Source organism: Haliotis rubra, unplaced genomic scaffold (assembly GCF_003918875.1).
Source record: "Haliotis rubra isolate DU_JTF1 unplaced genomic scaffold, ASM391887v1 Scf68, whole genome shotgun sequence".
NCBI lineage: Eukaryota > Metazoa > Mollusca > Gastropoda > Lepetellida > Haliotidae > Haliotis > Haliotis rubra.
In genome coordinates this window covers 2,529,984-2,553,479 of record NW_025767390.1, presented here as the reverse complement: position 1 = coordinate 2,553,479, position 23,496 = coordinate 2,529,984, and the positions used below count along the sequence as shown (strand labels likewise).

Here is a 23,496-nt window from a genome sequence, read left to right as displayed (position 1 = left end):
TGAGTTTTAGTTTTAGCAATATTCCAGCAATATCACGGCGGGGGACACCAGTAGTGAGCTTCACACATTTTGACCACTTGGGAAATTGAACCCGGGTCTTCAGCGTGACGAGCTAACGTCTTAACCACTAGGCTACCCCACCGCCCCTACAGGTGTGTGAAAGACTACGTAGCTACGCGCCAAACAAAATTTGCAGGTACCCTTCTCTACCCTCCCCTCCACTTATGAAGGTCTGTCTCTATAGTTGTGAAAAGGGAAGCGTTGTAGTGAATTAATATTTAAAGTCACATCGGCAGGATGTCAGCTATATCGTGACTAAGAAAGTTGTAAAATAAATGTTTAAAAATAAAGTTAAATATTATACTTACCTGTCTGCAAAGGGCAGTGAAACAACTAGATTATCACAGAAATAAATTTAAACTGAAGGTAGATCACCATACTAGGGACCATGGGGACTTACAGTACTTTTTGCTACCTGCATGGGCCCTAACTGGATAGTGAGTGAATATTGCAAGTTAACATACCTACTAACAGACATGCCGATTGAAATTGGTCGCGGGCTTGTTGAACATCCGACATTGCATAATAGACGTCATAGTGAGTAATGACCGATAACAGAACTGGAGCAGCTGCTAGGTATTCCCGTGTTGCAATAAGGCAAATCGCGGCTCCCTGACCCAGTCATCTCCACCCAACCTACCCACCGCCCACTGAGATACACGTCAGTGTGTACCAGCCATCGGGTGTTGTCACTACATTCTTCTGACACGGGGGCGGTGGGGTAGCCTAGTGGTTAAAGCATTCGCTCGTCACGCTGAAGACCCGGGTTCGATTCCCCACATGGGTATAATGTTTGAAGCCAATTTCTGGTGTCCCCCACCGTGGTATTGCTGGAATATTGCTGAAACCAGCATAAAACTAAACTCACTCACTTTACTGACACTCGTTCAATTCACTTTATTTAAATAATTAGGCCACGGGTCAATATTACACAAACGTTGAGTTGTGAATTATCATGTAATGAATTGCGTTAGGCCACGTTTATAGAAGTTTTTAACATATTTAATCTGTTGAAAATGGTATTATAATTTGCCCTTTTTCTCTGATTTTATTTTAAACATATCCATATTTTTTTCTTAATTCTATCAAAATTTGCCTAAATTTTCTTTCAACTCTTGTATGATCATGAGATTGTAGTATGGAATATTTTAAACAAATCAAGAAATGATAAATCAATGATTTATGAAGAATAGTTTTCACTTCAAGACATGTTTGTGAAAAATATTGGAATGGTTAATGTGATGTAGTCCTTGTGTGGAACGTCTCAGTTACCGAACCTATAGTATTAGTAGCCATAAACATTGAAAGACACAATAGTTACACATATTTCACAGAAAATCTAAAACATATACACCCAGATGATAGTACCACCTAAATACATGTAATTTCCACTTTACACATGCTTAACCACCAGTATGAAACCTAGTCACTACTATACAAAAGCACTGTTTTCCAATGCTTGTATATGATAAATATGACACCATTCACAATATTACCCACATATATACTATTTTCTGCTCACCTGCGTTATAACAATTTTCCAATGTAAGCCTGGTAGGTGCAGCTATTCATTATGACATGTTATATCTACTTGTGATGTTATAAAGTAGAACCAATGATCCTTTATTTTTGTGATATTTACCTAGTGCTGACCAATTTGCTCCTGTGTATATAATATACAAGATCTACTATGGTGTGCTGGCTTTATAGCGAGAGTGATTTGTACTTCACATATGACAGGAAAGTGGGACTCAGGAACCGGATTTTAAATTACAATAACTAACGTAGAAATACTCTGTCAGATATGTTCATATCTCTCATATTATCATTTGAGAAATTGCACAAATGGTTTGTGGAGACGTTCTTGAAGAAAAATCTTCTTGTCCATACATTTTTTCTCTGTCCAATTAGGGCCACGTTTAATCCTCTTCATGTTTTTCAGTAATGTCATTTTATTGATGGTTATGTGATGATGATAACAGAACATTTGAAATAATACAGCTTCGATGTATTTAGAAATTAATCATGTTAGACTTTGATTTGAAAAGGAGAGTTAAGTGAAAATGCTTTTTGAGCTGTTGCCTTTCTTCTACATGTGTTTTCTTATGAGAAATATCTATATAGATCACTAATCTGTATTGTGAAATTCCCTGATAATGTTTTGCACAAATCTGTGAGTAATTTTCTCTTTGCAAGAGGGACCTTCTATCTTATCTCGTAGTAACACGATCGGAGTGAGAGAACATAATACACTGTCATTCAAATATTACACAACTTAAGTATTGTACCAGTTAATATTTACGGTTGTATCTAGTGAAATGTGCAGTTTTCTAACCTTTTCAGAGCACATAGATTTGAAATATGGATGTAACTTAATTAACGTTGACTGTTTACACTTTTCATCTGATTATCGGTACTCGGAGTTAGCTCCCTTAGACTATGATCGCATGTGTCGTTGCCGACGTGTTTCATGTAAGAACTAGGGGTGTAATTGTCTATATGATGCTTATGGAATGTACACAATACAAGGACTATACCTTTCTGTATTTGTCATTTGAAAATTCTTTTGTAGTATCTAATGTACGTGTCACCTAACATGATCTGTATACTGTATTTGCTGTAAATAAGCCCCTGCTCCTCTTCTAAACACCTAGAGCAACCTGTAAAATGTTCTGTATGTCATTTTTATGACACTAAATTTACTAATAACAGCAGCTGAAAATTTACATAACTGCCTGTATTATGTGTACGTTAGAGATTTTCATTAATAGAAAAGAGCTGATTGGTAGGGTCACATGGTTGCTTAGAAACTTTTATCAATGTTTTTATTTTCATCAATGTTTGAAATAAAGCTGGCTACTACTGCTGGATGACTAACAACAAATTCTGTTCACCCAGCAGTAAATGGGTACCCGGTGGGTTAAGTAATATGACTGTCAACCTTCTAGCTTGGGTTAACCGGTGTAATAACGTGTTAGCACCTTGAGCATGCACAAGTGTGTGAAAACACAAGGGGCTTTATAAATAGACATTATTATTATTATCATTTAAACTGCAGTTTTAATGAGTGTTCACACTGACAATATTCTAAGTAATTGAAGTGTTTTTTTTACAGCAAATGTGGTATTCAAGATTATTAAAAGTGACACTATCCATCCATAGAAGTAAGAAATTTTATACTGCTTTGTATATGGTAACAATAGTAATTTCCTTTTGAATTAGCATCAGATTTTGGACATATCATATACTATACAGTTCAAGGTTCATGACAACGTCCTGAATAGTAGAAAATAAATTTAGAATCAGTATGTAGTTAAGGTCTGTGAAATCTGTATGGTACTACATAATGTATGGTAAAATCAGTATTGTCATAGGAATTCTACCTTTTCTCATGTTTATTGTTACACCCCTAGCCGGAACCAACAGAAGTGAAGTCAACACGCTACAAGTATTGTCTCAAAAGTTTCTTAAGCATGCTATTGGCGTCCGTAAATTATATGTAATTGTAAAATGTCAGAAAATCCCCAAAATGACAAATATTACGGTCTTGCCGCTCGGCTTGGAGTTTAAAAGGCTCAAGCACACCAGTTAGAGAGATAATGTGAAACAAAGTGAGCTTATTTGTGGGTAGGATTCAGATGCTGAACCATAATGAACTGAACATGCTGTACACTGTATATTGTGAGGTTTAGAATTGGCTGTGGTTGGTGATCCTGCCGGTGAATTAATTCAATGTTTAAATAGAGAGAAGTGTCAGTAGGTATTTCAGTTCCTAGTGAAACAGTTTAAAAATCAGGTTTTTGGGTTTGGATATTTATGGTTATAAGCACATATATTTATCATCAGTATAAGTGTATGACTGTTGAAGTTCTAAGGACTTTTAAGATAAATGTCCCAGCAGCGTAGTCAATTGCAAATACTTTCATCATGCATATCAATCACAACTTATATGTATCAGCATTTTGTAGGATCTGGTTTTGCATATAAAACAATATATGGGTGATAATCTAGTTATTTAAAAAATTGAATGCTTCAGCTATGATTTTACCTTGTCAGACATAATAGTAAATGAAAAATGTTAATGCCAGATGATAGATAACATCTTGATTTTCTGAAAAACTTAACCCATTTGGAAATAATGATACCTTTACACTGGAAGTATGATGACAAATTCGTAGAGATATAGTAATGACTGAAGGTGCTGGTGACACTGTGTTGTGCTCAGCATGTCAGACTGGTCTTTCGTGTTCTTCATGTAGTTCATATACACACATTTGACGGTATGCATAATTCCACTTCATGGGACATCCTAGCTGCATGTTTGCTCAATATTATGCAGATTTTACCAAGGTCATGTAAAGGTATTCTTCTTCTGCACACTGGGAGGATGCAAGGAGGTTGCACTGCATCAGTTGCTGATACTGTCGCTGCTCCTGGTCCATTCCTCTGACACAAATCCAGACCACTGTCAGACTCCCCTCCCCAGAAGCTGGCATCCTACTGTGAGCAATATGTGTCCCCAGTGGGCAAACATTTAATATTCAGTCACAAAAGCTGGAGGAAGACATATCAGGGATGATGAATCAAGGAATACTAACTTATGCTCAGCGGGTATGTCAGAACAATAATAAAATGAAGCTTTGCAATATGTTGATGTATTTGCCTCGTATGAAATCTTTTGGATTTCTAAAGTATAAAAATATGTTTCTTTGGAAGTCTAAATTCTGTATATTTCCTGCCAAGATTTTTGAATAATTTGTCAATTACTGACAGGTAAGCCTGCAGTTTAATAAAACTCATTACTACACCACTTAGTTTTTGATAGGGATTGTGAGACTTGTCATTTTTCTTTAAACTTACACATGACATTGGAATCAGTTTTGTACCATTAGATGAGCATGGTTTTACGCCGCTTTAAGCAATATTCCAGCAGTATCACAACAGGGGACATCAGAAATGGGCTTCACACGTTGTACCCATTTCGGGAATTTAACCCACCACCCCTTCTGTCATGGAGAGATTAAACGATATCCCTATCAAAAGTGCTGTAGTATATTTATCATTAACTAACCAGTTCAGTAATGTTGAACATATCTGGTTATTGGGGTGGAAATATTCTCTATTTATAACATATTAATATTTTACAAGATGCTTTTCTCAATATTTCTTCTTGGGGTCGGTGGGGTAGCCTAGTAGTTCAAGCGTTCGCGCATCACATTGAAGACCCGTGTACAATGTGTGAAGCGCATATCAGGTGTTACTGCCGTGATATTGCTGGAATATTGCTAAAAGCGACATAAAACTAAAACTCCCCCTCCGTCTCAATATTTCTACATCCAACAACAGGTCACTGTGACCAAAGAGATGCAGGTTGCTTATACCTGTCAGCAGTCAGACAGACGCTTTTGAAAGTTGTTAGGGATGACTGCTCACGCATAAACACACAGACAGAGCCACCTCTCCGTTATGCCACCTGCTTGTGTCCTTCCCTGTGCAGCAGCCGTGTAGGGTTTTGCTTGTAGACAATGTTGATTGTAGTATGTACCCATCATTGTCCTCCTCTAACCGTCCCCTAGCATATACTCCCAATTATTTTTACGCCTTTTCCAGATCAGTGAGATACTGATAGCTATTCTTGTATATTTTTCAGAATGTAATTAGGTGTTTTTTGACGTGATAGAAAGATTTATGAAAATAGAACTTTACAGATGTAGTTTGAATAAATGTTTATTTACATAATATTTTCAAATTTTATCTTTTACCAAACTGATACTTTTTTCTCTATATCGCTAAATAGTATGATAATATTGTCTTCCCTTTCCTCACAGCCTTCTAAATATTGAGGGTGACAAATCTATTGGGTACTTTTGCATGACCTAGATGGGCATGAGTGGTTATCATAATCACAACAGATATACATGTTTTACTTCCTTAACAGGGGAGCTTGAGTAACCGAATGGCTTATGCATATACCTGTCTCGCTTAAGGATGGGTTTGATTCCGTACAAAGTGTACTCTTATGGCCACCCTCTTGTGCCCCTGATGGATGTATACATTATATATAATAGACAATCACCAGCTGTGTCTTTAGTGATAGATAGATATTTTATTATATGGGACCGTTCAAAATTTATGGCTAGGGGGGATGATGGTGATATTTATAGAGAAGCATGTACAATGTGAATGAACCCCCCTAAGATTTATGCACCAAAAAAGTGACCTCCCCTGCATGTCATGACAAAATCAATGATACCCCCACCCATAATTTTTAAGCATAATTTAAATAAAATTATGTACAAAATTGCTGACCCCTGCTAGTCCATGTTTACAAAATTGATGCCCCCTACACACACACCACACACACCTCCCCAGAACACAACATGGGTGACCCCCCTTAACATCATCAGCCCCTTTCCATAAGTTATGAACAGTCCCTAAAGTTGAATGTTTGAAAGTTAAAGATAACATTTAAGAGATTAAAGTTTGAATTTTGAATATTCTATTCTTTGTGGCAGATTTTGCTTTTTGGAAATTAACCATTTACCTTACTTTAGGTTGGGACAAGCATTCAGAGCTTCCATCACCATGAAACTGCTTGTATATCTGTTGTATTTATGCTAGCTGTCTCTTTCCCAGAAGGATAGCATGTGTATGTATGTGTATGTATACACGCATATGTCTTTTAAATTGGTTGAATGTGCACCCTTTATAATTTTTGTAGAATAAACAAATGCTGTATACCGCTGATCAAGTGTCCTGTTTTCTTTGTCCTTGGTGTTGGAGTTTCTAGTGTAACAGTAAATGTGTTCTAAATTGCACAGTGAAATACTTGCTCTTTCAGTTTTTCAATAGAACAAAGGTTGTGTGAATCGTACTAAATGTGTTATGTAAAGGTTCAACGGTATGAAGTTGTACATATGATGTGGATAAGTATTTCATTAATGTAAAATTATTCATGAGGGTCTAAACACATCCATGACATAAGGACACCAACTGCAGGCTGTCAGGGTATGGCAGCACACAAGCTGGCCATCTGAGCAACAATTTTGGTACGCTCCTAAAATCAGCTCAACAAAAGTCAAAGGATTAATTAGTTCACCGAAGGAACTCATATTGCTTTAAAGTGGTGGTTTCGTCATGGCCTATCATCAATGAATTCACTGAACTATATATGTATAGCAAGATTAACAATGTTGAAGAATGAATGTGTACTTAAAACATGAGGCCAGTGATACATATTCATTCAAGCTTGTTATACATGTTTCCTTTGTGCTGCGTCAGTATATATATTCCCCCTTGTACTCCCTACCATTCACCTGATGAAGGAGCAAGCATACACTCCGAAAGGTGGTATTATTCACAATAAAGAAAGCGACATCCATAAATCTTGCTTTTCTTATGTATTCCACTTCTAATGCTCTTCAAAGATTTGAAACATAAACTTTATTTGAATTTAACAGAAATCACACCTAAATCTGGTCCGTTCAATGCATGTTCTTACTTGGAACAACTGCAGTAGAGATGGCGGGGGTACATTGTGTATTCTATTATTCTTTACCGGTGGTAGGATATCAGGTTGGATGCGGCCATACAACTATGATAAACATTAATCGTTGTTTCGATCTTCAGACTGTCTCTCGACTATCATAAAGACAACCTTTCCACATGGGCAGGTTTCCTCGCTTACAGCACAATATACACAAGTGAATATATGACAATTCTGAACTGCACGATCCCATTTGTCAACCCGGATGTACAGACAGGCTGTTGTTACCTGAACATTTAATACATTTGAGTGACTTTGTGTCGTGAGAAATGTTTACCTGTTATTTGACATTCCCGGACATGTGGAATGTATGTGATGGTGTTCAGACAAACTGTATTGGAGACTGGTCTTAGGAATGAATTTGATCACACCGCCTCAGTTTTGTCATGTTCCAACAATAATGTAACATAATGTTCAAACTTATAACCAGTGTGCAAAATAGTCTCCAAATGTTCCTGAAAGTTACTGGCCCACAAAATAATTCACTAGCCCGAAATTTGAATGTACAATCAAGCAAAAGATTACAAACATAGATATAGATAAACAGAATAAGAGATAGTCGGCATGAAACGGGTTACATCATTAAGCTACTAATATGATGAACATTTTCATCAGGTCATAATCTTGCGTAATTTAAAATTACAAGTCGGAGAGTGATATGTTTACAAAATGACCCCATGACAATATTCGCAAGCCATTCGGGCCAGAGACTGTGAGATGTTCTGGCCCGACTGGATTTTTACTAGCCACGGGCTAGCGGGCCAGTGGCTATTTCGCACACTGCTTATAACTGATCTATTTTAAAAATAAAACTGTATAAATGTTTTCATTCCCTCCCTCTTATTGCCATCCTTTGCCAAGGAACCGGATCGGGTGGTTGATGCATGGCGTCGAATCCCTTGAGTGCATTAGATATTTAACCCGAGAAGATCCGGGTTAGAATTGATCTTCAGTAGCCCATGCCTGTGGTAAGAGGCGACTAACGGGATCGGGTGGAGGGCTCGGTGACTTGGTTGACACATATCCCAGTAGATCGATGTTCAAGCCTTTGATCACTGGATTATCTGGGCCAGACTCGAAAATTTACAGACTGCCGCCATATAGCTTAAGCCTGGGATAAAGTTGAGTGCGCCGTAAAACTAAACTCACTCATATCCTTGAGTGCGGCGTTAAACAACATGTAATCAAACTGTTCCATAGCATTACATAAACAGTTGTCGTTCATGGTGTTAGTTTATATTGCACAATAGCTATAGAAATATTAGGTCACCAACGGTGACATGTTTCGGATAAAATATTCATCACGTGACATCTGCTCAGTCAAGTGGAACGAAATAGCGCAGTCCATAGCTGTGTTTTGAGAACTGGTTGTCACGAACTCTGGGTAGCTGATCTACTGCGACGTGGGACAGTGACGCCATGGATCAGAGGCAAAGATTGAACGTGGCCAACGGGGTCATTTCTGGAGTTGTTATTTTGTGTGGTAAGCGACTTTTAAACTTTAGAAATACTTTCAGATCGTTCTGTTGTAACAGAGACCATACACATATATTGGGTTAACTCGATAAAGTACGTTCCAGAACAACGTACATTCTTATGATCTGAAGGCTTAGCAAGTTCACCTCTCGTTGAGAGGGAGAGATATATAGATATTAACGTTAATATTCGAGGCGGGGGTTGGTGGGTGGGTAGGGTTGAAGGGGTGATGTGTCAAGAAAACATAGTGTCTCAATGTCTCTGAAATTACATGGAAAGGTTTTGCTCCAGGCAGTTGAGACAAAATTATCTGCTCATTTATAACATCGGCGTCAAGATGTTTGTCGTGTCAGGCCCCGTCGCGATGTCCAAATATATTAATTGTCAATTGTCCGTTAAATTTCCGTCTCTGTTGATGTAAATGTCTAATGATCAAATACTAGATAACAATGGAATTATATATGTTTTTCTTTTGTATAAATATGTACTTTGAATGACTGTTGACAATATTTTGAAAGTGTTTCTTCTATATATCTCCTGTATATAGTGGTTGATGCTTTCGCTGGTCACGCTGAAGACCGGGGTTCAATTCCCTACATGGTTACAATGTGTGAGGCCCATTTCTGGTGTCCCCCCGTGATATTGCTGGAATTGTGCAAGACTAAACTCAGTCACTCTATATATCTCCTGTATGTCAACGTTGAAGTACGGTCGTTAACATCGCCTTAGCGCTAAGATCACACATCATCAAATGGCATCTCGCAAAGTGGAAAATAACCCCGTTATTGTAAATAGTCAGTGACCTCCCTTGCCTCGAGCTAACGGCTTCATGCATGTTCCGGGTATTATGTCTGTTGCACTTCTATCTTCTCTTTACTAAGGGTTTCGTCTGTCTGTCTGTCGTTGTCTGTGCTGCACATTTATCATCCAAAACTGTGTTCCACATGATATATTGCTTGTGTGAGATCGTATGATATCTCCTTGGAGATATCGTTTTGACAGTAGATTTTGTACAATGCCCTGACAATGCTATGACGTCATCGACTTGATGATGTCACAATGCTATGACATCACTGCACTTATGTATTCCAGGAATTATCTATGGTGCATTGACGGGTTCTGTCTCCACCATCAACTTGTTGTTCCCAACATGGGCCTATTGCTTTGCGGTAAGTATTTCAAGACGATAAACATGTGCCTAAACCTTTCCATTTCCATAAAGTGGCTCTGCTAACAGTATTGACCATTGTCTGATTCCGGCTATAAATAAAACTGGTGACATCTACTCGCGTATTTTCCGCTTCCATCACAAATACATGCAAATACACGGTGCAGTGTGCGAAATAGCTACTGGCCCACTACCCCGTGGCTAGTAAAAATCCAGTCGGGCAAGTAAATCTCCACAGTCACTGGCCCGACTGCCTAGTGAATTTTCTCGGGGTCATTTTGTAAATATATCACTCTCTCCGACTTGTTAAGTTATAATACACTTTAAAATCATGCAAGGTTATGGCCTGATAAAAATGAAAAATGTTCATCTTATTAGCAGCTTAATGATGAAACCCGTGTCATGCCGGCAATATCTTATTTTCATCTATTTTTCTTTTCTTTTGCGTGGTGTCTACATTCACATTTCGGTCTAGTGAATTGTTGCCCAGTAACTAACTTTCAGGCATAGCTAGCCCTACTGGGTAGCAAAATTTGGAAACTATTTCGCACACTGAATACACGTAAAGTGTCGACATAAAAAGTAAGCAGAAGTCGAAATAGGGGTAATTTTATTATTTCAATATATGTATTAATTTTCATTTTGGGGTAGAAATTCATACTGAGTAATACATTGAGTAATTGGGAAATTGAGGTCATTGATGCGTCGACTGTGGAAGATCCTCCACGTCTGCCATAACAGATTCCGAAGATCCGGGTTAGATGTGATCTTCAGGAATCGATGCTTGTCGTAAGAGGGGCCTAACAGGATCGGGTGGTCAGGCTTGCTGACTTGGATGACACATGCCATCGAATCCCTGGTGCCTAGATCAATGCTCATGCTGTTGATCACTGGATTGTCTGGTCCAGATTCGATTATTTACAGACCGCTGCCATGTAGCTAGAATATTGCTGAGTGCGGCGTAAAACTAAACTCACTCACTCACTGTCATAACAGTTTCGGAAAGCATGTTATGCCTTCACCTCAAATGTTGTGAAATGTACAACCCAAATACTGGAGATGCTGTGATGTTCATAACACAAAACAGCTGATTATTACACAGCTGATGTCATCCTCCTATCACACAGCCTTGTTCATATTTCAGCCCTTCTAAATCAAATAGACCGCCTCCGTGGTGTAGTGGTTAGAGCGTCCGCCGGGAGAGCGGAAGGTTGCGGGTTCGATTCCCGACCGCGTCATACCAAAAGACGTTATAATATAGCTCTTGTTGGTCCCTGCCTGGCGCTCGCCTTTAATAGGTACAACAAGGACTGGTCAGCTCCTAGTCAGTATAATGTGTCTGAGTGGGGTATTCATGCTTAACTGCGGCATGGTATCTCAGTGGGTTAGCACTATAAAACTAGCTTAAGTCTGGGCTAGTACAAGCAGCCACACATACATGCACATCGTCACATGAGCAAAATATTCTTAAGTACGACGTTAAATCCCATTTCAACTCACCATCTAACTCAGTGGGAGGACATCAAGTACTTGACATTAGTTTGGAACAGACCATCGATATTTGACAAATTCCTTCGTTTTGTTTTTCAAATCAAGCGGAAATTCGTTGCTCATGGGGATGCCTACTTGCGTAAATGTCGCATCCCCCAATAACATTAGGCCTACGTCTTCAAAATCTATTTGAAGAATACCGAATTTCTATTTCATGCAATTGAAAATTGAAAGAACATTCATTTTCCTTAAACCAATTTTGTGAGCATTTATAGCTTTTTATGACAGCTGCGTTTTATGAATTACATTTGGCTGCAACTGATCCAGATAACATGTGTTATCTCACTTAGAAGATAAAGCTACTCTGTTTTCAATTTTGCGGTCCTTTATCGTTGATTTAAGACCGCTAAATGTAATTTAAAAACCGAACGCGTTAGACGTGTCCCCTCTCTGCACTCCTCCCTCGTAAGAAAATAGTGAACGCTGTCAATATTTTAATGATAGTTTGTTAAACAACTTTTTTATCAATAAATCATAATTCATTAAATTACAAATTCACAATGATAGAACAATTATAATGCATCATGCCAAATTAGAAAACGATTGTACATTTAGTATTTGAGTAAAGTGACCAAACACCGTCACGAACAGTTTTATGCTAGACTGTAGATGCAGCTGGAGATCGAACCACAGACCTTTCGTTTTCTGGTCAAAGTCACCATCCCCTGCATCATGGGGGCGGCCACTTGCCTGCCAGACCTTTCGAGCATACAAATATATTGCTGCAAACGTAAAATAGAAGCCACAGACTATATAGTTCTCCATTTCCTTGAAAAATATTAAACATAACATTTTCTTTTCAGTATATAACTCCTGGCATTTTTGGGATCGTTGCTGCTGCGACCAAAAACACTTGTCTCGTAAGTGGAAGTTTTAGTTATATTTCATGCATACAACTGTTCATACATGCATACAATTGCTCATACCTGTATAAGCCGTTACTGAATGTATAGAACTGTTCGTGCATGCATAAACTGTTCAGATATGCGTATTGCTTAGATATGCATGCAACTATTCAGTTGTGTAAGCAGCAGTACATGCAGGTATAAATACCATGGTTCAGATATGAATACAGCTGTTCAGACATGCATGCAACTGTTCTGATATGAATGCCACTGTTCATATATGTATGCAACTGTTCAGATATAAGTACTAGTGTTAAGATATGCTTGCAGCTGTTCAGATATGAATACCGTTGTTCAGATACGCATGCAACTGTTGAGATATGCATACAACTGTATAAATAACCCCCCAAAAAGTAAAACTAACCCTAAAAAACCGTCGTTTTGGATGTTGGGCTTTTTTTGTCACCAAATTGTCCAGGGGTTAATATTACACAATGTTTGCTGCAAGGAGCACGAATTTCCAAACCAACAAGTGATCGGGGGAATGTCTTTTGCCACTGGCATTTTTGGCACTATCACTAGCTGGTTAAATGGTCACTTTTTTCCAACTCTGACTTGGCCAATAAACTGCAAGTATTTCATAAGAAAGTTCAGATAAATGTGATTGTATTCCAGTACATCACCCACCTCGTGTTGAGCTTGCTGACCCTTTGCCTGATGGCCTTCGTCAGTTACACTGCTATGATACTGTTGTCTGCCTTCAGCGCCATCAACCTCTGCTCTGACAGGTAGGACAGTGCCGTAAATACATAAATAACTCTTTTTTTATACATACCCTGACAGACCACAGTTTATATATACACAAAGAACTTAATTAATCACCCCCTGTAATTTTCCAATGACAGGTTTTCAACTTGTTCATAAAAATGATCCGTATGATCCTTTGACTCATGAAAAACGACAAAATGATTGGAATTTATGTTGCTTTTATGATGATTATTGCTCATTTTATAACACTGAGTTTCATACAAAACCATTTCTGGTTTGGCCCTGGAATGTGTAATGTTGAATTTATTGGTAAATGTGAACATTCCAAATATCATTTTGCAAGTCTTACACGATTCAAGGTCAATACCAAGTGTAACCGCCATGTGACTGTATGAGAGCCAGCACTCTCCTCCTCATACTCCCTGTCAGCTTCCTGATCCTCTGAAGGGGCAGTCTACGCCATTACTCGCGTAAAGCAGCTTCCAACTGGGCCAGGTTCTATACAGGAGGATTCCTTTGTTGTACATGATGACCAATCATGTCCTAGATATGCCCCAAAGGTTTAAGATCGGGGCTTAGGGACCGTTCATCATTTATGGCTTTTTTTCTTCTTTTTTTTAAGGGGGGAATATTTTAGGGGGGTGTTTCACCCATTTTGTTCTTGGGAGGTAGGGGGTTTTTCAATTTTGTACACATGTTCGGAGAGGGTGGGGGGTGCATCATTTGTGTACATAAAAGTATATAAAAGTTAGGCGTACAAAATATGGGAAGGGGGAGGGGGTAATTGATTTTGTACATGACATGCAGGGAGGGTCACTTACCCCCTGGTCATAAATTATGAACGGTCCCTTATTTCAATCGTGAGACATGTCAGGGGGTGCTTAACTAAGTTCTTTGTGTATATTAAGCATACTGCCTTCTGTCTGGACCTGGGTACAATGAGTGAAGCCCATTTCTGGTGTCCACCGCCGTGATATTGCTGGAATATTGCTAAAGGAGGCGTAAAACCAAACTCAGTCAGTCAGTCAGTCAGTCTGTCTGGACCACTCCGTGGTTGTCTTATGTACCGCAATTAACGGGGTTCCCTGACTTGCTTGAGGCATATCATCGTATCGATGAGTGAGTTTTACGCCGCTTTTAGCCATAATCCAGCAATATCACAGCGGGGGATACTAAAATGGGCTTTATGCATTGTACCCATGTTGGGAATCGAACCCGGATTAAGGCGTGACGAGCGTACGCATTAACCACCAGGTTACCCCACCGCTCCTCATCATATCAGATCGATGGTGATGATGTCAAATATACGAGAGTTTGGTCCAGGGACAATTGTTAACAGAACACCGTCCAGCTGCAACCTTGATTAGTGAAGTATTAAACATGGCAAACAAACAATCTCGAAACGTTTATATAACGTACACGTATGTGTACAAGAAGAAGAAGAATGGCTGGTTCTGATGCAGCACATGACACTTCACAAATTCAGAATCAGTGCTTGTGTTACTTTTGACCACTTTCTTATTGGCATTGTGTATTCATTATACAGGTTCTATTTAACATTGGAGCGGGACACGTGTGAATCAACGTACGGGAAGATCGTGGGCATTCTGGTCATCCTCATCCTGGCCTGGCTGCTCACACTGGCCAATTGCATCATATCTGGTATCCTTGGCAACAGACGCCCGGTACGTCACACCTAACTTCACATGCATACCAAGTGTTAAATAGTACACGACCATACAGCATCTAGCATTATCACACCTGTAATTATTACATCCAATATTATCATACCTGAAAATATTCCATCCAACATGATCATACCTGTCATAATTACATCCGACATTCTCACACCTGCTGTTATTTCATCCAACATTATCATACCTGAAAATATTCCATCCAACATGATCATACATGTCATAACTACATCCAACAATATAAAACCTGCTATTATTACATCCAACATTATCATACATGTAAAAACTACAACCAACAATATCATACCTGTAATAACTACATCCAACATTATCATACCTGTAATAACTACATCCAACATGATCATACCTGTAATGGCTACATCCAACATTATCATACCTGTAATAACTACATCCAACATTGTAATACCTGTTATAACTACATCCAACATTATCATATCTGTCATAGCTACATCCAACATTATCACACCTGCTATTATTGCATCCAACATTATCATACCTGTCATTACTACATCCAACATTATCATACCTGTAATTATTACATCCAACATTATCATACCTGTTATTACCACATCCAACATTATCATACCTGTAATTATTACATCCAACATTATCATACCTGTTATTACCACATCCAAAATTATCATACCTGTAATTATTACATCCAGAATTATCATACCTGTCATAACTACATCCAACATTATCATACCTGTAATTATTAGATCCAACATTATCATATTTGTAATTATTACATCCAACATTTTCATACCTGTAATTATTACATCCAACATTATCATACATGTAATAACTACCTTCAACATTATCATACCTGTAATAACTACATCTAACATTATCATACCTGTAATAACTACATCCAACATTATCATACCTGTAATTATTACATCCAACATTATCATACCTGTTATTATTACATCCAACATTATCGTACCTGTAATAACTACATCCAACATTGCAATACCTGTAATAACTACATCCAACATTATCATATCTGTCATAGCTACATCCAACATTATCACACCTGCTATTATTACATCCAACATTATCATACCTGTCATTACTACATCCAACATTATCATAAGTGTAATTATTACATCCAACATTATCATACCTGTTATAACCACATCCAACATTATCATACCTGTAATTATTGCATCCAAAATTATCATACCTGTAATTATTACTTCCAACATTATCATACCTGTTATTATTACATCCAACATTATCGTATTTGTAATTATTACATCCAACATTATCATACCTGTAATAGCTACATCCAACATTTTCATACCTGTAATTATTACGTCAAACATTATCATACTTGTTATTACTACATCAAACATGACCATACCTGTAATAACTACATGCAACATTATCATACCTGTAAATATTACATCCAACATTATCATACCTGTTATTATTACATCCAACATTATCGTACCTGTAATAACTACATCCAACGTTGTAATACCTGTAATAACTATATCCAACATTATCATATCTGTCATAGCTACATCCAACATTATCACACCTGCTATTATTACATCCAACATTATCATACCTGTCATTACTACATCCAACATTATCATACCTGTCATTACTACATCCAACATTATCATACCTGTCATTACTACATCCAACATTATCATACCTGTAATTATTACATCCAACATTATCATACCTGTTATTAACACATCCAACATTATCATACCTGTAATTATTACATTCAACATTATCATATCTGTAATTATTACATGAAACATTATCATACCAGTTATTACCACATCCAACATTATCATACCTGTAATTATTGCATCCAAAATTATCATACCTGTAATTATTACATCCAACATTATCATACCTGTTATTATTACATCCAACATTATCGTACCTGTAATTATTACATCCAACATTATCATACCTGTAATAACTACATCCCACATTATTATACCTGTAATTATTACATCCAACATTATCATACCTGTAATTACTACTGCCAACATTATCAAATATGTAATTATTACATCCAACATTATCATATCTGTAATTATTACATCCAGCATTATCATACCTGTCATAACTACATCCAACATTATCATACCTGTAATTATTAGATCCAAAATTATCATGTTTGTAATTATTACATCTAACATTATCATATCTGTAATTATTACATCCAACATTCTCTTACCTGTAATTAATACATCCAACATTATCATAACTGTAATTATTACATCCAACATTATCATATCTGTCATAGCTGCATCCAACATTATCACACCTGCTATTATTACATCCAACATTATCATACCTGTCATTACTACATCCAACATTATCATACTTGTTATTACTACATCAAACATGACCATACCTGTAATAACTACATCCAACATTATCATACCTGTTATTACATCCAACATTATCATACCTGTAATTATTACATCCATCCAACATTATCATACCTGTTATTATTACATCCAACATTATCATATCTTTTAATTATTATCATCCAACATTATCATACCTGTATTGCTACATCCAACATTATCATACCTGTAATTATTACGTCAAACATTATACTATTATTATCCAACAACGTTATCATACTGTACATCAAACATGACCATACTAACTACATGCAACATTATCATACCATTATCCAAAATTATCATACCTGTTATTATTACATCCAACATTATCGTACCTGTAATAACTACATCCAACGTTGTAATACCTGTAATAACTACATCATATCATACCTGCTATTATTACATCCAACATTATCGTTACCTGTCATTACTACATCCAACATTATCATACCTGTCATTACTACATCCAACATTATCATACCTGTCATATTATTACATCCAACATTATCATACCTGTTATTAACACATATTATCATACCTGTAAATTACATTATCATATCTGTAATTATTACATGAAACATTATCATACCAGTTATTACCACATCCAACATTATCATACCTGTAATTATTGCATCCAAAATTATCATACCTGTTATTATTACATCCAACATTATCATACCTGTTATTATTACATCCAACATTATCGTACCTGCAATTATTACATGCAACATTATGATACCTGTAATAACTACATCCCACATTATTATACCTGTAATTATTACATCCAACATTATCATACCTGTAATTACTACATCCAACATTATCAAATATGTAATTATTACATCCAACATTATCATATCTGTAATTATTACATCCAGCATTATCATACCTGTCATAACTACATCCTACATTATCATACCTGTAATTATTAGATCCAAAATTATCATGTTTGTAATTATTACATCTAACATTATCATATCTGTAATTATTACATCCAACATTCTCTTACCTGTAATTAATACATCCAACATTATCATACCTGTAATTATTACATCCAACATTATCATACCTGTCATAACTACATCCAACATTATCATACCTGTAATTATTACATCCAACATTACCATACCTATTATTACCAGATCCAATATTGTCATATCTGTAATAACTACATCCAACATTACCATACCTATTATTACCAGATCCAATATTATCATACCTGTGATAGCTACATCCAACAATATCATACCTGTTATTATTACATCCTACATTCTCATACCTGTAATTATTACATCCAACATTATCATACCTGTAATAACTACATCCAACATTATTATACCTGTAATTATTACATCCAGCAAAATCATATCTGTCTCTATTACCTTTATCATACCGGTCATTATCACATTCAAAACTATGATACCTGTCACTATCACAAACAACATTATCATGTATGTCATTATCCCATACCTCATTATCAGCCTTGTCTTAATTAGTTCTGACAATGTGGTCTCTAACATTACCATATTATCCCGTCATATCACACCTGTCATAATTATAACAGATATTATCATCATACCCGGGAATCACCAAAACCTGTCATTATCATAACTGACAACATCACATCTCACATAACAGTATCTACCATTACACCTGTCATGTCAGTGCCTAGTTGTCTGATGTTGCACAGTGTACACATATTCAAGCTATTCGACTGGCTGATTGTGACCCCTGACCTCCAGGGAAACAGTAAAGGGTTAGCTCCTATGGAACATATCCGTGTTCATGGTTTTTGCCAAAGTGGTAAATGATATATGCACGAAAGGGTTAGCTCATGGGTTTCGTTAAAGAGGTGTCTGATATAAGTACGAAAGAGTTAGCTCCCATGGAACATACCCGTTTTCATGGGTTCCGCCAAAGAGTAAATGATATGTATGTATGTATATTAGGTTTTAGGGCGACCTTGGGCCTTAAATGATATAAGTACGAAAGAGTTAGCTCCCTTGGAAAATACCCGTTTTCATGGGTTCCGTTAAAGAGGTAAATGCTATATATCTGGAATACTAGTCCAAGAAGCGTTAAACAACCAAACATCCTCGCTCAGTCAACATAATTATAACACCAATCTCATTTTCTCAAATGTCCCTGATATTTCACGAACAGATCTGTCGGTCTCAAGAAGGGAGTTCATTTTAAACACATTTACAAGGCCAATTTAGAACACCTTAGACTCATTTGATAGGTGTACTCGCAAGAAAGCGACTTTTTTTGTTGCAAGTAACAAAAATGGGCCACTTTTCGGGTGGGCATATGCATCAATGGATTCAGGTGTATATATTAATTAACAAACAAGCAAACGAACAAACAAACGACTTTTTAAACAATTATTCATATACATGTATTTTGAAATGCATTGAAAGCTGTACTTTATTATTTTCTAGGTATATATAATAAACTCATATGCGACATTATAAGTTGTTTACTGGTCTCGAGGGGGACATGGGCTGATGTACCCTCGATATTTGTTTACGTTCCCTGCAACTAAAGAAGGCGAAAAACATATTTGTTAAAGACATATTCTAATGTAATTATTACCAGCTGTTCACCTTATATTTCCATTTATGTTAATTTTCTTAATAGGGTTTAGTCATCACAAATGGGAATCGTTTTATTGAAAATACAAAAAAAATAATTTTTTTCAGCTACATTAAATCCCAAAGCAGATACTCAAAAATGACTTTAAAATATTTCTCAAACTGAACATTCGTGTTACCTTGCTGTCACACCCCTGGTGGAATTTCAAATGAATTCGCTGAAAAAAATATGAATGACCAAAAAACAGTTAGACTAAAATATCCCCAGAGCTATGAAATATGAGCCCAATGTTAAATATTAAGGTTGATTAGTTACATACTAATACGATATTATTGTTTTGAAACTCGTAGCGATTATAATTACATTTCCTAAATTGGTCGAAGCGCACGTACAATCTCCATAACAAGCCCGCAAGATCGTCAGAAATACCCTCAGTGGGACCCATGAGAGCAGTTATGTCAACAAACGCACGTGCGTGTATTTGAATCTCTCACCGTCAATCGCATGATTCTTATTAAAAACTTCATAATAGGCAGCAAAATCCTTTTAGCTACGTTCTTTGTACTTTCAATAAAACGATACATATTTTTCATGATTTTATAAACAATGACATTAATGCCATAAACGATTTAAGTACTCGGGATTATTTTTATCAAAGCACCGCACTCATTTACGCGCGTTCTGATTGGTTTGTCGTATTTTCGCACATAACAAGTAGTGAATGGGGGATGAGTCTTCTTGGAGGTTACGGAAAGGGGCGAGTGGTGACGAATGCATCATTACGTGATTCAATGTTATTCGAGATAAGGAATTACTACTACAAAGTACCAAATGAGTTCGGCATTCCCAGCGGGGTACATAGAAAATGTTACTCGCTTGTAAGCGGGGTACATTGAAAATAATAGAAGAGCGCTATGTCAATCAGAAAACGACGTTTATGTGTGAGGCAAGATCAAAAGATATGGCGATAGTTCGGACCTATACTTAAAGTCACTCACTGGTTCCAACGAGATGTCTTTCTATCAGTACAGCTGTTGTTTGATTGAGTGAGTGAGTGAGAGTGGTTACACGGCGCCTTTAGCAATGTTTCAGCAACATCAAGGGTCAGCGAAAATGGGTGTTACACATTGTACCAATGAGGAGAAAAAAGGCTTTAAGTCATATTCACTTATTCGCCCCCTTTAAGACTTTCCAAACAGTAGTTGTCAGAAACTACAGAGTTTTCGGATTTCAGTGAGTGAGTGAGCATGGTTTTAAACCAGACACGTTTTCGGATTTGTGTGACCTGTACGATGGAGATTTTACATTATACACGAAGGCACTAACGACTTGAAGCTACAAGTAACATATAATCTGGAAGCTTTCAATAAATAATAATTGCGTTTCTTTCCTCATAATATTCCTAAACAGTTTTAGCAAAACTCACAAAACCAAAGGTTTGAAATACATATTTGACCTTTACACACTGAAATATGAAATATATTGATGTTCAAATCGTTTGTTCATCAGTTATAGTGTGAATAAATGATTCTCTAACCTTTTGGCTTTCTTGATGAGGGTTGGGAATTTTGCTTGCAAACTGATGATTCCGGATTATATCAAACAAAATAAGTTTTACCAACCATTATCTTTTCAGGAGACGCCACCCATGATCATTCAACAAGTGCCCCAAATGGCCAGTGTTGTACAAATGAGCAGCACCAGACACGTCTCGCCCCAGTACGTGACACCCCAGGGCACCTACTTGCCACCTAACGGAGCTTATATGACACACATGACACCCCAAGGAGGCTACGAGACACCCTCGGACCCATCTGTGGCACAATACCATGACGAACCTACGCCCGAATACCATGACGAACCACCGCCCCAATACCACGACAAAGCGGAGCTCGTCAAAAACGTTGCGTGCTAGGCAGTGGGGAAGAATACCTTATTGTGTAGCCGACTGTTTTTATACTCGGCCAATATGACATTTATAACCACAAACTAGCTGCTTTACTTGTTACCACTCGTTTGCACATATTTTAAAGTTTAAAATTAAAATTATTTTCATAGATGTCCTTTTTCTGATAAACTGTATTCTGCAATGTTTAGGGGCGGGTGGGTAGTGTTTATCGTTTACAGTCATTAACATTTTGTGCTTTGTAGTGCCTTTAGTTCATATTATGTTAACACATTCTCACAATTTTCGTTCAGATATTATATTGGCTAATATAACTTATTTGAAGATACAGGCAAAGTGACAATGGAAGACAAATATAATGCCAAGCAGCAATGTAGGGCTCCATGGTCTTTTCTTGCTTTGAAACCAGAGAACTTAATTAGCCACTTAGATCTTCTTGAATTTGTCTTTTTCTTCTTCGCAAGTTTTGCAATCAAACGATTACACCTGCTTCTTAAAATAGTAAATGGTAATCTTGTATGTGAGGTGTCACTTCCAGTAATGGGAAATGATTCCTTCATTTACTTTACCAATGAATTATCATCGTCCTAGCTTAGATACAAACGGTGTACTGGTTTTGGATCATGACACTTGCGACTTTGGAAACAGTTCTGAACTTTATTAGAACTTTTAAGAAACGAATAATGGTTGCGGTTCCATTGCAACTTTGTCATTTGCACTAACTGAATGGATGACATCACCTCATGTTTTGACATACTGATGAATGAATAATATGATGACTTTCAACACGTTGTTCAGTCGTATTTCACGGCACACGGAAGATCATTCTCAGGTTAAAAAGGGAAAGTTCTCCAAAGCTCTATACCGGCATTTATTGCCGGTCCCAACGAATGACGGTTTAGAGGGCTTCCACTGTATGTATGGTGCTAGTCAAAATCTGGACGTACTGGAAGTTTAGATTAATTCATTACAAAGCATACTGTCTTTGATTTAAGACTATCACTTGGGAAAATGAACCTCAAAACAGGGCAATCCTTTGTTCAAACAGTCAGGAAAACAGAAAATATCGCGACCTTAGCTGAACAAAGGTGCAAGGTTCAATGTGATTCACATGATATGAATTCAAACGTAAGTCTATCTTAAGCAACACAACAAATGTTTCCAGTGATCTATTTTCAAGAATATTTGCCAAAATTACTTAGGACATTCTTTTAATTTAAACCAGACCCCCGTCCATTGAACTGCAGCAAAGGGGGGCATTTAAGCTATTTTAAGGATGCTTCCTTATGTTAAACATAGAACTTCAGTGCTGAGAATATTTCCAATCTTGACTATCCTGAGGAACAGATTCCAGTAAAGGAAAAATAGATCTGAAAATTATATGAAATGGATCACTGAAAATGAGTGGTGAACGTGTCCTGTACTACCGAGGCACTGGCCATTCACGAAATGTAGCTAAACCTGGAAATATGGTTTTGCCTG

At 37.0% G+C, this 23,496-nt stretch overlaps 1 protein-coding gene across 1 annotated transcript; it reads left to right on the top strand.

Annotated features, from left to right (window-relative positions):
- The first annotated feature begins 8,938 nt into the window (after positions 1 to 8,938).
- LOC124257986 lies at positions 8,939 to 22,167 on the top strand. The gene is made up of 6 exons (XM_046692064.1): positions 8,939 to 9,089; positions 10,175 to 10,251; positions 12,605 to 12,661; positions 13,322 to 13,434; positions 14,961 to 15,099; positions 21,745 to 22,167. The coding sequence occupies exons 1-6, from the start codon at positions 9,026 to 9,028 to the stop codon at positions 22,021 to 22,023; spliced, it is 729 nt and encodes a 242-aa protein (XP_046548020.1). The 5' UTR covers positions 8,939 to 9,025; the 3' UTR covers positions 22,024 to 22,167.
- The last annotated feature ends 1,329 nt before the right edge of the window (positions 22,168 to 23,496 follow it).

Coding starts and splice junctions, on each gene's coding strand:
- LOC124257986 (XM_046692064.1), top strand. CDS start 9,026: ATGGATCAGAGGCAAAGATTGAACGTGGCCAACGGGGTCATTTCTGGA. Junction 9,090..10,174: donor TGGAGTTGTTATTTTGTGTG/GTAAGCGACTTT, acceptor TATGTATTCCAG/GAATTATCTATGGTGCATTG. Junction 12,662..13,321: donor CGACCAAAAACACTTGTCTC/GTAAGTGGAAGT, acceptor ATTGTATTCCAG/TACATCACCCACCTCGTGTT.